The sequence below is a fragment of the Apium graveolens genome, unplaced genomic scaffold (assembly GCF_009905375.1).
Source record: "Apium graveolens cultivar Ventura unplaced genomic scaffold, ASM990537v1 ctg4214, whole genome shotgun sequence".
Classification (NCBI taxonomy): domain Eukaryota; kingdom Viridiplantae; phylum Streptophyta; class Magnoliopsida; order Apiales; family Apiaceae; genus Apium; species Apium graveolens.
In genome coordinates this window covers 29,582-44,827 of record NW_027418439.1, presented here as the reverse complement: position 1 = coordinate 44,827, position 15,246 = coordinate 29,582, and the positions used below count along the sequence as shown (strand labels likewise).

Sequence of the window (15,246 nt, the reverse complement as noted above, 5' to 3'; positions counted from 1 at the left end):
CATTAAGCAAAAAGTAATAGATGAGGATAAAAGCAGAAAAAATGTTAATTCTACTATCAACACTAAAAGTGAAAAGAAGCCTAAGACTAGCCATGTCTCCAAGACTCCTGAAACTGTAGTAAGCAATGAAAGCACAAAGATAAAAAAGAAAAACAGGAATGAAAAGATTGGATTCAACAAAAGTAACAATTATGCTTATCTTGAAGATGCCCCTAGAAAATAATGTCAAAAATGTGGTTCAACAAATCACCTAACTCATCTTTGTAAAAAGACTGTTGGTGAACCAAAGTATGTGGCATGCAAGTACAAACCGATGATTTTTATTCTTTTTATGATAAGTTTGATTGCATTCCCTGCAACATGAAGGTCATGACTAGTTGTCATAAATTAAGAAAAGATCTAAATAACACCTCAGGTACTTTCTTGTTCAAAATTTTCTTGCATTTATCAGCTTGATTTTTCTTTACTGGTGAATTAGCCTCATAGTCTAGCCCAATTACCACATTGGCACAAGGTTTGTTTTTTCATGATATTGGCCAACTAATTTAAAAGCATTCTTAAAAGACTTAAATTTAAGTTCATTTTTCTCAATCTTTTCTCTTAGCACATCCTTTCTCTCCTCTACACACTTTAACTTGTTCTTTAAATATTCATTTTCTTAATTAACAAAATCTAGGCTCACATGATGCAGTTCTATTTCTTGTTTCTCTATTTCCAGTTTTTCATTTACTTTTGAAAATTTGTTCATTTCTTCAGTGGCAACTACCATAGTTTTGTGAATGTGAAATATTTCTATGCCCATATTTTCAATAGTTTCTTTATATTGAGAGACATTCAAATCAATAGTGGTTAAGATGGGTACCTCAGACTTTAATGCACATGATTCTCCTTCCTCTAAGGCCATAAGAGCATAATTTTCATATTCTTCATTGTCATCTTCATTATCTATATTATCCCAACTTTTTCCCTCAACAATATAAACTATTCCTTATTGCTTTTTCAGAAGAACTTCATATTTAGCTTCAAACTCCAAGTATGCTTTATCTTTCTTCACCTTCTTTGACTTCCTGCATTTTATGGCAAAGTGACCAAGTTCATCATAGTTATAACATCTAATCTTTGATCTATCCACAGATCGTAATTTGTAGCCACTCTTGCTAGTTGTGTTTCTTCATCTGAGATTTTCCTTTCCAGTCATTGTTGTAAGAAGATTGACCTTTACCCTTAAAGAACCTGGGCTTCTTGACTCTTATACTTGAGAATTTTCTTGCGAGGTAGGCCATGGATTGATCCATTTCATCCAACTCATCAAGAGTGTAGAACTCTTCCTCATTTACTTCCTAAATAACTTGTTTTTTGAGGTTTCTTGTATTTATGCTCACTAGGTTGTACAACTTAACTTTGAGATTTAGTTTCATTTTCCAACATCTTTTGGTCATTTGCTATCAAGGCACTTGACACATCAACCACATGTACTTGATTAATTTTAATGACTTTCTCTGCAATATCTCAAGTTCATAGATTTTTAGAACTCCATATAAAACCTCCAAAGTTATTATGATTAGATCTCTTCTCTCCCTTATTGCAGTAATTTTTCATTCTAGATAGTCAGGTTGAGTAAGTAAGAACTTCAGGTTGACCTCCTCGGCATCATAAAACTTATCATGCAACTTTAAGTCAATTATCAGTTTGTTGAACCTTTCAAACACTTCAATAATGCATTCTTTTGGTTTAGCCATAAAACTCTCATATTGTGAGATCATGATTTTTCTTTAGTTTGATCTTACTTCTTTAGTACTTTCACATAAGATCTCTACCTTTTTCCAGATTTACTTGGCTGACTCACAGTTGATAATGTTGTTGTACATAACATATCAAGAGACTCAATTAAAATGAGTTGTAAGCCACTATCAAGTGAGACCTTCTCTTTCTCTAGCTCAGTGTATGTTGACATCAACTTGTGTTGCTTCAGGTACCCTCACAATAGGAATGAAGGATTCATGCTTGAGAATCTCAAGTTATAATGGATGAGTCATCCTGATGAATAACGTCATCTTTTTCTTCCAAAAAGTGTAGTTTCCTTTGTCAAAGATAGGGATCTTCTTCAACATTTTTACTGACTCAAAAAATACCATTACAGATTACATAAAAATGAACAAGTCAACATAATCTTAGAATTGTTAAAGTGACTTAGTATTGTTATATTAAGGCATGTCTTGCACAAAAATAATTGATCTTATTTCTTTTGTTGATGTTCGGTTAGTAAAAAATATCGGCCCCCTACATTTTTTTAGTTTATCCAATATCTTTCAAAACCCATTCGCCATCCCAGTTATTTATTTTTCCTTTCCACCTCTCTTTTTCATTTCAATTATAATTTAAATCTTACCCAATTAAAAAAATTATTTATTTATTTTTTATAATTTAAAAATAATTATGATAAATTTAAATGTTAAATTAATGATGTTATTTAATATGTATTTATATTAGTTTATTATAAAGCAAATTAATTAGATTACTATAAATAGAAATATAAATATATTTGACTCTTTTGAAATTACATAATTGAAAAAAGTCAAATTTAAATATTATCATAAAAATTTTCAAATCTGAACTAAATAAGTAAAACGATTCAGAATCATTCATTTTCTTTCTCTACCTTTCCCTTTATAGATTCCAATCTATTTCACATACACGAATACAATATTATTTTAAAATATTTGTAATTGATCGTATATTCACTATCGATTTTTTTATGGTGTATCCATGAATGCACACAATAAGCACAAACTATCATTAATTTAACATATTTTCATTGATTGAATTCTCAACTAATGTTAATGGACCGAGTATTCACAACAATTCTATCGAGGAAAATAAGTCAAACTCAGAAAAATAAGTCATTAAATTATTTACACAAGTCTCTTGAGGAGGGTGAAAAACTAAAATACTAACGAAGACAACAAGGGGTCTGTTGAATTTCAAGTAGTGCGTAACACCAATAGGATACGGAGACTTACTTCACATTTGGAATTGCACACTGATAACTCTCGGATAGAGTATTAGAACGGAAAGATCCATTAGATAATGAACCAGTGGTTCTAAACCATCTCTGGCGATTAATCAACAATTCAAAGTGCTTTTTTTGCGTATTCTTGATAAACCAGCATTTATATATAGATGTAGGAGGATATGTTCGGGAAGTAAGAAGCCCCTTTGACATCTCTTCATCTGCAAATAATTCTCGATGTGAAAACACTTTGGGGATAAATATCGATTGGCAGGATGTTACCCCCAAAATACCTATTGAATGCCCGTACAGATATGCGTGTTCAAAATTTTCAAAATTAATAAAGAATTTGTATTCTGGAAATGCGTATTCAAATTTAACTTATAGTGAATATGTAATTCTTTAAAAAATAAATAAATATGCATTCTTAGAATGTGTGTTTTTTATTTTAAAATAAAAAAGTCGAATACGCATTTGTAAAATGTGGTGAGTATACAGAACCAATCGGACATTTTTGGTACTTGGAAGCGTACATTTTTTCTCTTGAAGAGGTATAAAATTAAGAGGTATAAAATTAAGAAATACCCTGAAAATCTATATATTATAAATTGCTGGATAACCCTTTCATAAGGTTTGGTATCCATATTTTGGTTCGGATATAATTTTTAACTTTAATTTGACCCAGTGGACTATCCATTTTTAGGTTTGGTATCCATATTAGGTTTATAAAAGATCCATATATTTATTATGACCCATTTTAATTATAGAAACTTTGCAATACAATTTTAAATATGAATTATGTTATTTATGGTAAGTTTTTAATACAAATTTGAAGTAAACTTTAAATTTTGACAAATCTGTTTATAGAAATAATTTCATAAAATATATAACATAAAAATAACTTATATAACGAAAGTAGTTCTTAAATAGATTTATCATAATATGCAGATGCAATACACTTATTATATAGATAATAGATAACTTAATCTTTCAGAATTATATTATTCAATTTTAATTATAAATTTATTTTTTTACTTTATTAAATAATTTTTAAAATGCAAAGCACGGGCTATAAACTAGTTAAAAAGAGTTAATAACAATTGATAACCGGGTTGAGCCAAGTCCAATTGGAGCATAAAAAATCCGGTTGAGAAAGGAAGAAGGAGCGGGTGGAAATGGGAGGCGGAGGACACGGTGGCATCACATACAAGGGCGTAACAATTCATCAACCTAAGCGCTGGCATTCTGTTACCGGCAAGGGCATGTGCGCTATGATGTGGTCCGTTTCTTTTCTATTTTTTCCTTTATTAATCAATTTATTTTATTATATCTGTCTTTTGATTATATTCTCATTTCTATGAATTTGATTCAGGATTGCATCCCTTCAATTTTGTTATATACCTAGCTCTAATGATAAGAGGAACTCGTTTCTTAACTAGTCAGTTTATGTGTAATTTACGGAATGAATGTACACGACACCGACACCGACACGATCCGTTGCCAGGTCTAAGTCTGACTACTATCTTTCCCGTTGATTAGAAATGGCCATTTGGTTTTTGTGCTAGTTTCGTATTTGTACTGCATCTATTGCCTGCCTAACTGAACACGCATTTGTTCACTAACATTTTGTGCAGTTGTGGTATAGTGTGGTTGTTTTTCTTCTTATGGACAAATTACCGTAGCTAGATTACTTAAGATTAATAAGCATATCTTGTTGCCAGGTGACTTAAATAGCAAAAATGTTTTCTAGTTATCATAATTTGCTTGTTTGGATGGTTGGGTAGTATTAACCTGTATAGACAGAAATATAAAGCCAGTTGCTATAATATCATATTAACATTTGTAACGTATTAGTGTTTCAGGTTTTGGATTTTGTACAGGGCGAAGCAGGACGGTCCTGTAGTATTGGTGAGTACAAGTATTTTGTTTCTTTCAGCTTTTTGTTGTTGGTCTCTCTGATTTTATTGGCTTTTCCTGTAGGGCTGGAGACATCCTTGGGATGGCCATGATGACCATTCCAGTGGCCATGGGCATTAGCTTCGGGTATGTTTTGTCAGATTCCTGTATAAAATTTATTCTAAAGTATATTTAATTTTTTTATCTTTAGCGGGATCATTTGTTACAGTGCAAAATAAATTTATAACAGGTACCAGGTTTAAAAATGTTAGCTTAAGAAGTCGATCATTAAACTAATCAAACCTTATAGCATATCTAGTTTAAAAGATAACAGAGTGCAGTTTGTGTATGCAAAAGCTGCAATCTGCATACAAATGTGTAGTTCATGTAAGTGCTTCTGGGGAAATGATTAGTTGAACCTGTTTTTTTATAAGCATGACTGTTTACTTGAACACGAAACCACCATAGAGAAGGTGTCTAAGCTACGCATAATCTGATATTGTAGAAGGTGTTTATGCCACTGGACTGGAAGCTTCCTGAGCTGTAAATTTGAATGGCTAGTTCTGTCCGTTACCTGGATAGATATGAACATCTGACCAAATTAAAATCTTAAACCTGTGATAATCGAGTTCATATTATAAGCTACATTTAAGCTTCAAGTTCATTTTGTTACCCCCTTTTTAATAAATAAGTAGTTAGATCATTTTAACCATGTCACTTCCGACCAAGGAATAAAGAACCTTCACCATCAGAAAGGTAGTTTTTTTAGGAGGGCACAAGGGCGGGATTGATCTTTTTGTGGGAATGGATTTAGTTCTGGTGTTATTCTAAAAGAATTAAGCAATACTACCCAACTATTAACTTAGAGCTGAATGTACCATGATATATTCTGTCAGATGATTCCTTTTCAAAATGGAGCAATATATATCCGCATGAGCTTTTTTATTTTTGTTGAAGCTTGAAGTGATGAAATTGAGATCCTACTCATCATTATATTATGTTCTTTACATTGATTTCAGGCATCCTTATAAATTGCTGAAGGATAAAACATATTATGCTCTGCCGGGGAACTTGGCACAGATGGTATTTGGACTTGTAGTTGTTTGTTGAATAAAATGAATCCTTTATTACCCAATGTTTGACCCTTTTGTTCTTAATTTGGTTAAGTCATATGAAGTGTACAACTTTACAATATCCGTTGATGCTATTCCTTGTGTTGCTCTTAAGTTTGTTATATGTCCTCACAATATCAACTTTTAAACATGACAATTAAAGTAAAAAGAAGTCTTTGATAAACTTGTTATGTAATCTGTTTAAGAAGCACTCAATTGCTGGATTCTGAAATATTGTTCAGACCTGCCAAGTTTCCACTTTTTAAGTGTGAACAATATTTGTACTCCCTCTCGTCCAGAATAGTTATTGTTGGTTTGATTCGTTAAAAATTTAAAATTTTACCCATATCTATCAATTGAAAGAGAACCCTGTAATTAAAAAACAGAACTCTATGTTGACAGCAAAGAGAGAACTATTTCCCTCTAATAAAAAGTTGTTTGTGCAATGGTGAATTGATGACACTTGTTTTGGTACAAGTTTGCGTGTAAATAGATAGTCATGCAGCCATTGTGATTTGCTACAGATTTAGCAGTAAGATAATTATGTTTTAATTATGTTTCTTGTTAACTAGCGTGTCCACTTCAGAACTCTTTGTAAGAAACAAAAGGGTCCTTACAGTTGAATTGTATTAAATCTAAAAGCTTGAGCAAAGTTCAATTTCGTTGTCTAGGGGTGTTCTCGCTGGTTTCAAAAGTTTTTTTTTGAAGAGCTGAACAATATTGTACCCTCCTAACAAATGGACCTTGCTATCCTATCTCCCTGTGTTCGCAAATCGATCCTCCACTGTTACCGGAGGTCTGATTTATTAAGAAAAAAACTTGTATGGCGGAAAAAATTATTTGTCTTGAAATTAATTTCAGGAATCAACAGGATATAAATAAGCTATGAAAGATATCTAAAAAGTTTTAAAAAATGTATGTTCTTAATTATAACCAGTAACAATGTAAAGAAAGAATGAATAAATGGTTATATCTAGGTGTGTGCTTATACAAGCTTAGCTGCGAGGTGTAAGCAGAACACTAAGAAAGGTAAAATTACTGGTTAAATCGCCTTCCTACAATTTTCTGTTTAGGTGGTGAATATGTTGAGAAGGGAAACTCTGGTTTGAATCAACCTTCTGAAAATACATTCTAGTTCAACTTGAAGATCTTCGACAGCACTCTCTACAGCCTCCAAAAGTCTGTTGCCTGTTTGGAATGTTTTCCTGTCACAGTTTTCCCACAAGCTTAGGCTGTTCACTCGCATGAATTTTGACCTTAATGATCCCCTGTTTGTTTTACAAGCAGGACTCGGCATGGACATTAAAGACATTAGTGATTCAACAATCGAGATTGTTGTCCCTCTTACTTCTCGTAGCACATTGACAACCACCACGAGGTTAGGATCAACCGGGTAGACATCCGTGTTCATAGTACATTTGTTCTTCAGTCCTTTCAATGACCTCAAGCAACTCAACAGCTCTTTCTTTAACTTCTTTCTATGAATATAAAAACCTGCAAGTTTGTTTTCAGTGGCACTGGTTTCGCCAATGCTAATCCTGTGAAAGGTTGATTGAAGTTTGTGGAGATGGTCTTTGACTAACAAAAGAACATCTTTAGTGGTTCCGCAAGCATCAAGCATGCACAGAGAATCTTCAGATATCTCGTGCACATGATTCTCTTGTTGGTGCTGGACAAGGGCTTCTTTGATTACTGGTGAGTGTAGCAGATTGTTCGCTTTGTTGTGAAGTTCTTTGAGAGCTTCAAAATCCAAGTGCGACATAGCTAAGGAAATCGAAAAATTGACTCAAACAAGCACTACAGCTATGTACTCGGTAAAGGCCCTGTTTCTTGTTTCTTGTAGTGAAGACTGACTTGATAAAATATATGAGAGGGCTATAGCTATGTACTTGCTTGATGGGTGTCAAGTTCATACAAGGTATATATAATAGAGATGATGAGGTTGTACGGTAAGATTACGTCGCAGGACAGTACGGTGCACAACAGTAGATCTAAGATTAGTAAGGAAGGAGGGAACGAAGCATCCGTTTTGGTATACGGAGTTGACATAAATGAGAACAGCTAGCATACTATTATTGTGCTAATTAGCAGGAACTTACGGTCTAGTTTGTATAGTTGTAGAGTTGTAGGTGAGATGCACAAAAGCTCGAGCCCGAAAATCTGGCCCGTCCCGATCCGATCCGGTTAAAGCCCGGTCAAGATCGGTCCGGTCCCGGCCCGGGCTTCGGGCCTTGACGGATCCTATATTTTTAAACAAAGCCCGACCCGGTTAAAACCCCGGGTTTCGGCCCGGCCCGATTAAAAATCCGAAAAAGCTCTGTTATAATCTGATTATTCTAATATATTTTCTTATATGTTTATAAATTCACATTTACTATAAATATAAATAATATTTTAAACACATATATATTTACATATTTATGATTAATAATATTATTTATATACTTCGTTGTATAAATAATGAAAGAAGATATAATAAGTATATTATATATATTTAGATACCATTGTTATCATAACAATGATAAAACATATTATTTTATAAACAAAACATATTATTCTATAAACATGTTTTTTTTGCCGAACTTAAATGTTTTCAAGAAAGTAATGTTTTCATAAAATATTCCATGTAAACTAATACATTTTTATGATGATCTAGTTGCTAACATATGTATTTTTCGGAATCTTTAATAATACTCAATCCGATTTAAATTAAAAAAAACTCGGCCCGATCCGCGCCGGCCCAAAAAAAACCCGGTTAGGCCCGCCTCGAGGGCCCAAACGGGCTCTGATATTTTCGGCAAGCCTGGTCTAACCCGGTTAAAACCAAAGCCCGAAAAGGCCGACCCGATTAAAGCTCGGGCTTTTTAAGGTCCGGTCAAAATCCGGTCCGATAGCCCTTTTGTGCATCTCTAAATCTCTAATTGAGTCTAACGTAGTAAACTCATGCATGCACGAGGGTGAGAGGTAACAGGCTGTGTAATCTGTTATGTTACAACCTCTGACATAAGTGATCCGGAACTTGAATATTATTAACTATATATATACTAGTATATAATGTAATAGTATATGGACTATGGTCTATGAGTATGAACTATTTTCCTATTGACAAACACTTGGAGTGTGTGTACACGAGTGTATAATATTCAACATTAATCTTGAGTTTAGCATGTAATTAGCTGTTATGCTTTCTTCACGGAGCTTCCAAGAAATTCAGTTTACATAGTAGCAGGACCATCTAAATTTAAATACGTTGTTCAAAAAAAAAAAATCTCCATCTTTTATATTACAACGAGATTCTATTATTTTTAAACATACATCTACCGAGCATATCTATGAAAAAACTAGTGTCTCGTTAATTTTGGGAGTTAGTATATCGTACATAATATGGACTAGTAACTTCACAGTACTTTAACGAATACATGATATATTTGTATTACTAACTTAAAACTCGTCGATGCACGGACTCCACAGAATTTTTTTAATATATATAATTTTAAAAAAATAATTGAATTCAATTTTTAATTTTGCTCATTTAAAACTTTAAATGATATGATTTCATGGTAATTATATAAGTAAACGTATATATTAATAACTTTTTATAATATTTAAACTTATATAAAATGATAACATTGGTAAGGGAGAAATATTATTATAATGAAATTATTATTTTATTGAGGATAAAAATATAACGTCTCCAATATGTTGGTACCTTAAAAAACTATTATTTTAGCATGTTGATTACTTAATCGATTAACTATAACTCTATAAAAAAATATTTGAAAAGGGCAATATTATTGATTGAACGATATAGTTTTATTGATAATTCTAAGTGTATTTAAAAAAAATTATGTTTTAAATAAAATTTGATGTTTTATTTCACATGGATAGGATACGAATTATACTTAATCTAGTATTAATTTGATTTATCTCGGATCAGTGATTTACATTATTTTATTTTAGCCCGATGGCCAATACATCGACCAAATCAAACTAATTATTTTTAGTTTAATATTATTTTTTTAAAATTCCAGATCAATAACATAATTTTGTTTTAGACTAAATAATTACTCCCTCAGTCTCATTCAATTCTATACATCACTTTTGTACACGTTTTTCAATACTCGTTTAAAGTATAATTCCATAATATTTTTTTAAAAAAAATTCTGAATAAAAGTTTCATGTTTAAACTCTTATTCAAAATTTTTTTAAAAAACAACATCATAAAACAATACTTTATAGAAGTCTCGAAATACGTGCAAACATTGCATGTATATAATCTAGAGGGACGGAGGTAGTAGTATATATGTTTTTTTGTTGGTTGAATTGTATTTTTATTTTTATTTTGTATTAGTCTGAATCAATTGTATAATGTATTTATTTATCCAAGTTCATAGGTATAATTTTTTTAGGAGAATTGATAGTATTATTATTTTATCTTAACCCGGGTCACATTATATATCAACCAAATCTTAAGAATTATATTTAGTTTGTTTAAATTTAATTTAGTCCGAAGTAACAAATTAGAATGATATAGAACTCAATATAAATTAAAATTTAAATTGGTAGAAGAAGTTGAATTTAATATAAATTATAGTGATATATAATTCGATATAAAATAAAATTGAAATTGGTAAAGTAATAGAGGAAGTTAACTTAAATATCAATTACAATTAGAATTGATCGACCCAATAATTAGAATTGGAACAACTAAATAATGGTAATTAATTAATTTCAGCCAGTATCAACTGACCCACTACCAAACTTTTAATATTTCGTCTATATATAGTATCTAGAGATTGATTTTTGATTCGAATGCAAAACATATCTAAAACAATTATTAGCTCAAAATTGGAACTCTCTGCTTCTAAGAATCCAATTTTATAATTAAACAATCCAATTTTATGGCCCATCGGTGAATTTTATATTATTCAAAATAGGGGTTTCGGGTAGATGACCTGTAACAAGTTTTTAGTAGGCCCAAAAATATGGGTTAACTCAGCCCAATAACTTATATTACCCCAACGATCCCCTAAAACTCGGCCCAATAGTAACATTGCTTTAGTGGCCTCGAGGAAATAAATAAAAAAATGATTCCGTTGCCGGGACTTGAACCCGGGTCTCTCGGGTGAGAGCCGAGTATCCTAACCAACTAGACTACAACGGATATATTTATTATTTGAATTTGTATAATATTAATATTGATAACTTTCAGTTTAAACACAATTTCTGTTTTCAGGTTGGCAAGGGACCTGCTTAGAATTGTTAGAGGTAAATGAATATTACATTGATTCAATTTTCTTAGGAAATTTACATAATCTTTTCATATATTTTAGTTCCAACTTCTATTTTTAGTCTGGAAATTTTGCACAAAAGTATTGCTAGAAGATATAAAATGAGTCTGGATATGATTTTGAACTTTATTTCTTGATATATATTCACCTTGATGTTAATCTATCTATACATTTGCTCTCATGTTTGTACAATGCAATGCATTTTGGACCTAATCATAGAATTCATTATGAACTAATGGTTGAGTGCATTGAGAATTGAGACTCTAGTCTTGATCAAAGATCGAAAAATGCAGTCTAAATCCTCCTCACATTGTTGCAAGTTCATGTCCAGTGCCATCAATCCCTTCTGCGTTTCCTGAATCAGCGAGGAATCAGATTGCATGTCGATTTTCTGCTTGTACATTGCTTTAATATCCATTTGCATTTTTTGAGCTTCATTGGTATTGCCTTCACTGACTCCGTGTACACGTTTTGATTGCGTTGGCTTGAAAACCAGTGACCACCGATTTTGCTTCAATGGAAAGGCTGATGAAAATATGGACTAAAACATCGTTGTACTGACTTCTTCTACTTCTCTCAGGAGGCTCATAACAGCAGAAGTCTGATTGCTTTTCTCATTTTGTGATTTGTTAAGGCATATAGAAACCTTTTTGTTGACCTTTTTCATACATATTAAGTAGATTCTAAGTTTGTTTGACATATCAGCTTCTTTTCTTCGAAGAGATGACTCAAGATCTTGCACAGAAGCTCTCATTTGTGAAAATGCATCTTTCATTGTGTTGCACAAATCCAAAAGCCTAATAGATGCACCAAGAACTTCCTCAGAATCGCTAGAATGCATACTTGGTAATTGAAGCAAATCCTCGAGAGATTCATACAAGTCCTTAAGGCCATTTACTTTATTGCACACTGAAGAAGTGGATGTGGCATCTGACGACCTTAGTCTGCACAGAAGCTCCTCTACATTTGCAGCTGAAGGGTGTGGTATGGACGGTAAGCTGATTGAACGAGAATGGCCATTGTTTCTTGTGGTTGCAGTATAGGCTTCCATGTTAGATAGCAGATAAAGAGAAGAACTCAATAAAATGTTAAGTCCAAATGTTGGTTTGATCTAAGCTTTGCCATTGGCACCTTTTATATGAAGGCAAGGAGACAAGAAGAATCGTACTGGCCTTTGATGTGCTGTGCCCATGCATTCTTTGCTATAATTCAGGATCATTCCAACTTTGTTTGCAGTATGATCTAATAAAAAAAACTTCTATGTAATCAAGCACGATCGGATTGAAGTCTTCCCGACACCAAGAGTTAATCATAGAGTGGTTTATCTTTTAATATGATCAACCACGAGTGGATTACTGAAGTCTTCTTGACATCACAGTACCATCTTGGCTTTATTTATCTCTTGAAAATTGAAATGCTGATGTAGAAAATGTGCATATTTCAATAATACGATAGTTTTTGCAGACAGAAGGAACCTTAATAGCCTGGCATTGATTAACAATGACCGTGATCCACATATGAAGATCATGCTCATCAGCAATTAGTTAGAACATTTTTTCCAATACAATAGTAATGCCCACGAGTGCGATGCTTCTTAACCACGGGCATAGGAAGGACAATAATTTATCCACTATCCTTTTATCTATGATTTATGTATCTTGACGAAGAAATCAGAAACCTAACAACTGTAGGCTACTGATAGGGCATTAAGAATCTTTTCAGCGGTTCTGCACCACCTCGCTCATTATTAGAGTTGTTTAGGCTAACCAGCTAAGTTGACCTGGTTAAGCATATCATAGACATCCGCATGGAAGCACTCTTATGAATTCATAACATAATTTTTTTTACCTATGTAGTTATGTGCCAGCTAAATGTAGCTGCATAATATTACAGAAGAATTTCCTATTTTTGTTTTGTTTTGTTTCTTTTCTTACTTTAACTTCAGATCATAAGAAATTAGCAACAACTTGTTCAATTTTCAATGATCAATGATCGAACCAGACAGTCTAATTCTTCTTGACATTCTTGCATGTTCATGTCCAATGCCATCAAACATTTCTGTACTTCTTGAGTTCCCATAATATCGTTTCCCGTGCTTGATTTCTTGTACAAAGCTTCTAAAGCCAATTCCATTTTCTGAACTTGGTTGTCTCCTTCACAATGTACACGCTTGGATTGTGTTGACTTGAAAACCATTGACCATCTGTTTTGCTTTGATGTTTCCTTAGCAGGACAGATTGAGGAGAAAATAGAATCAAATACTCTGATGCTGACATCTTCAACTTCTCTTAAAAGGCTAACAATAGCAGCCGTCTCACTGTTTTTGTTAATCTTTAATTTGTTAGAACTAGAAAAGCACTTTGAAACTGTTTTGTACGCTTTTCTCGTAGAGATCAAGTAGCTTCTAGCTTTCCCTGATACATCAGTTTCCTTTCTTCTTAAAGATGACTCGAGATCTTGAACAGAAGCTCTCATTTGCGAGATAGCATCTTTTGAGGTGCTGCACAAATCCAATAACCTGATTGACCCGCCAAGAATATCTTCTGAACAGCTGCAATGATCTTGTTGTGTGGATGGCAATTGAAGCAAACTTTCTACACACTCGTACAAGTCTTTAAGCGCAGATAATTTGTTGCACTTGATTGAAATCGATGAAGAGGATGTCTCTTCTGGAGTCCTTAATCTACACAAGTGCTCGTCAACACTGGCAGTGAAAGGATGAGATCTAGATGGTAAGCTGATGGAACGCGAATGGTAAGCCATTTCTCTTTGTATGTGGATTAAATGCCAATGTAATGCTAGTTTATTTTGATAAACCTCTCCTCTTGCTATCATATATATACAGGGTGAGGGAGGCAAAATGAATCATATAATTGTAATTTACTTAATTTCATGTGCTGGACACTGGAACTTGCTAAAATTCAGAAAATGCAGATCTCAATAATAGTAGATTGTCTGTCGACAAAAGGAACCTTTGCAGCTCGTAAATTGATATATAATTCAATGGGTGTAGCTGGTGCAGTCATCTGTTAAGTTTAATAACTTATTTAACAAAAGGAAACTAGACCAGATGATAATAATTATTTTATCTGCCTCCTTCAGTGCATCTTGCTGCTAATACACCATAAGCTTGCCACCATGTTTTGTAGACAAGTAGAAGGTTGCCATTATTGCCGAACTTATCATTACGAATTTAAAGTGATGCAGTAATTTGAACCAGCCATCTTTCTTGTGGAACAAAGAAAGTTTTAAGAATGTATTTTCAAAGTTTGAATCTTGTGAAAACGTTGAGATATTTCATAGCAAACAATGAGTACACGGAAGTAAAGGAAACATGAGGTATCTTATCCACCTCAAGTGCTTCACCATTTTGCTGATATTAAAAATACCTGCATGAGTTTTCTGTCTTTATCCCAAGAAACAAGATTCGACCAGAGTTGAATTTATCATATGAACCACCATCTGAACTAATAATGTGGATCATGCTACCTAGAATAAAGATTCAAAGAATATATAAAGTTTATTAGATAACTAATGTTCCCATTTTGACATCTTTACGTGTGCATTCATCAGGTCGAAACTTTAATACTATTTAAACACTTTAGTATTGAGCAATCCGTAGTACTCCAACTAAGAATTGTGTTATGCCATTCCCTGGCCAAGGAGAATTAAAATGTCAAAAAGGAGAACCACAAAAACTCTATTTGATTAAACACCTAAAAGATGCAAAGTGATGACATGAAATGCACTAGCTTAATACTGGTAAGCTGTTTTAGAAACTATAAAGATGTCAAGTAACTAACTATGTTTTGCAGATGAATTCATGATTTTTGATGTACAATTTATATTAATCACCTACTGCGTAGGTATAACTTATGCACAAGATCTTGATGACACACATTTTTGATCAAGTTGTTCATATTCTGTGGTCTGCAAC

At 32.8% G+C, this 15,246-nt stretch overlaps 4 protein-coding genes and 1 non-coding gene across 5 annotated transcripts; 1 reads left to right on the top strand and 4 right to left on the bottom strand.

Annotated features, from left to right (window-relative positions):
• The first annotated feature begins 4,108 nt into the window (after positions 1-4,108).
• LOC141701622 (NADH dehydrogenase [ubiquinone] 1 beta subcomplex subunit 2) lies at positions 4,109-6,100 on the top strand. Its single transcript, XM_074505257.1, has 4 exons — positions 4,109-4,289; positions 4,873-4,918; positions 4,991-5,053; positions 5,926-6,100. The coding sequence occupies exons 1-3, from the start codon at positions 4,186-4,188 to the stop codon at positions 5,045-5,047; spliced, it is 207 nt and encodes a 68-aa protein (XP_074361358.1). The 5' UTR covers positions 4,109-4,185; the 3' UTR covers positions 5,048-5,053; positions 5,926-6,100.
• A 987-nt stretch (positions 6,101-7,087) lies between these two features.
• Positions 7,088-7,780, bottom strand: LOC141701621 (uncharacterized). The gene has a single exon (XM_074505256.1). The coding sequence runs from the start codon at positions 7,778-7,780 to the stop codon at positions 7,088-7,090; it is 693 nt and encodes a 230-aa protein (XP_074361357.1).
• A 3,329-nt stretch (positions 7,781-11,109) lies between these two features.
• Positions 11,110-11,182, bottom strand: TRNAE-CUC (transfer RNA glutamic acid (anticodon CUC)). The gene has a single exon. It is a non-coding gene; the product is annotated as a tRNA-Glu (tRNA).
• A 359-nt stretch (positions 11,183-11,541) lies between these two features.
• LOC141701620 (uncharacterized) lies at positions 11,542-12,150 on the bottom strand. Its single transcript, XM_074505255.1, has 2 exons — positions 11,872-12,150; positions 11,542-11,820 (listed from the first exon to the last, which is right to left on the bottom strand). The coding sequence occupies exons 1-2, from the start codon at positions 12,148-12,150 to the stop codon at positions 11,542-11,544; spliced, it is 558 nt and encodes a 185-aa protein (XP_074361356.1).
• A 1,130-nt stretch (positions 12,151-13,280) lies between these two features.
• Positions 13,281-14,072, bottom strand: LOC141701617 (uncharacterized). Its single transcript, XM_074505251.1, has one exon. The coding sequence runs from the start codon at positions 14,070-14,072 to the stop codon at positions 13,281-13,283; it is 792 nt and encodes a 263-aa protein (XP_074361352.1).
• Positions 14,073-15,246: the final 1,174 nt, after the last annotated feature.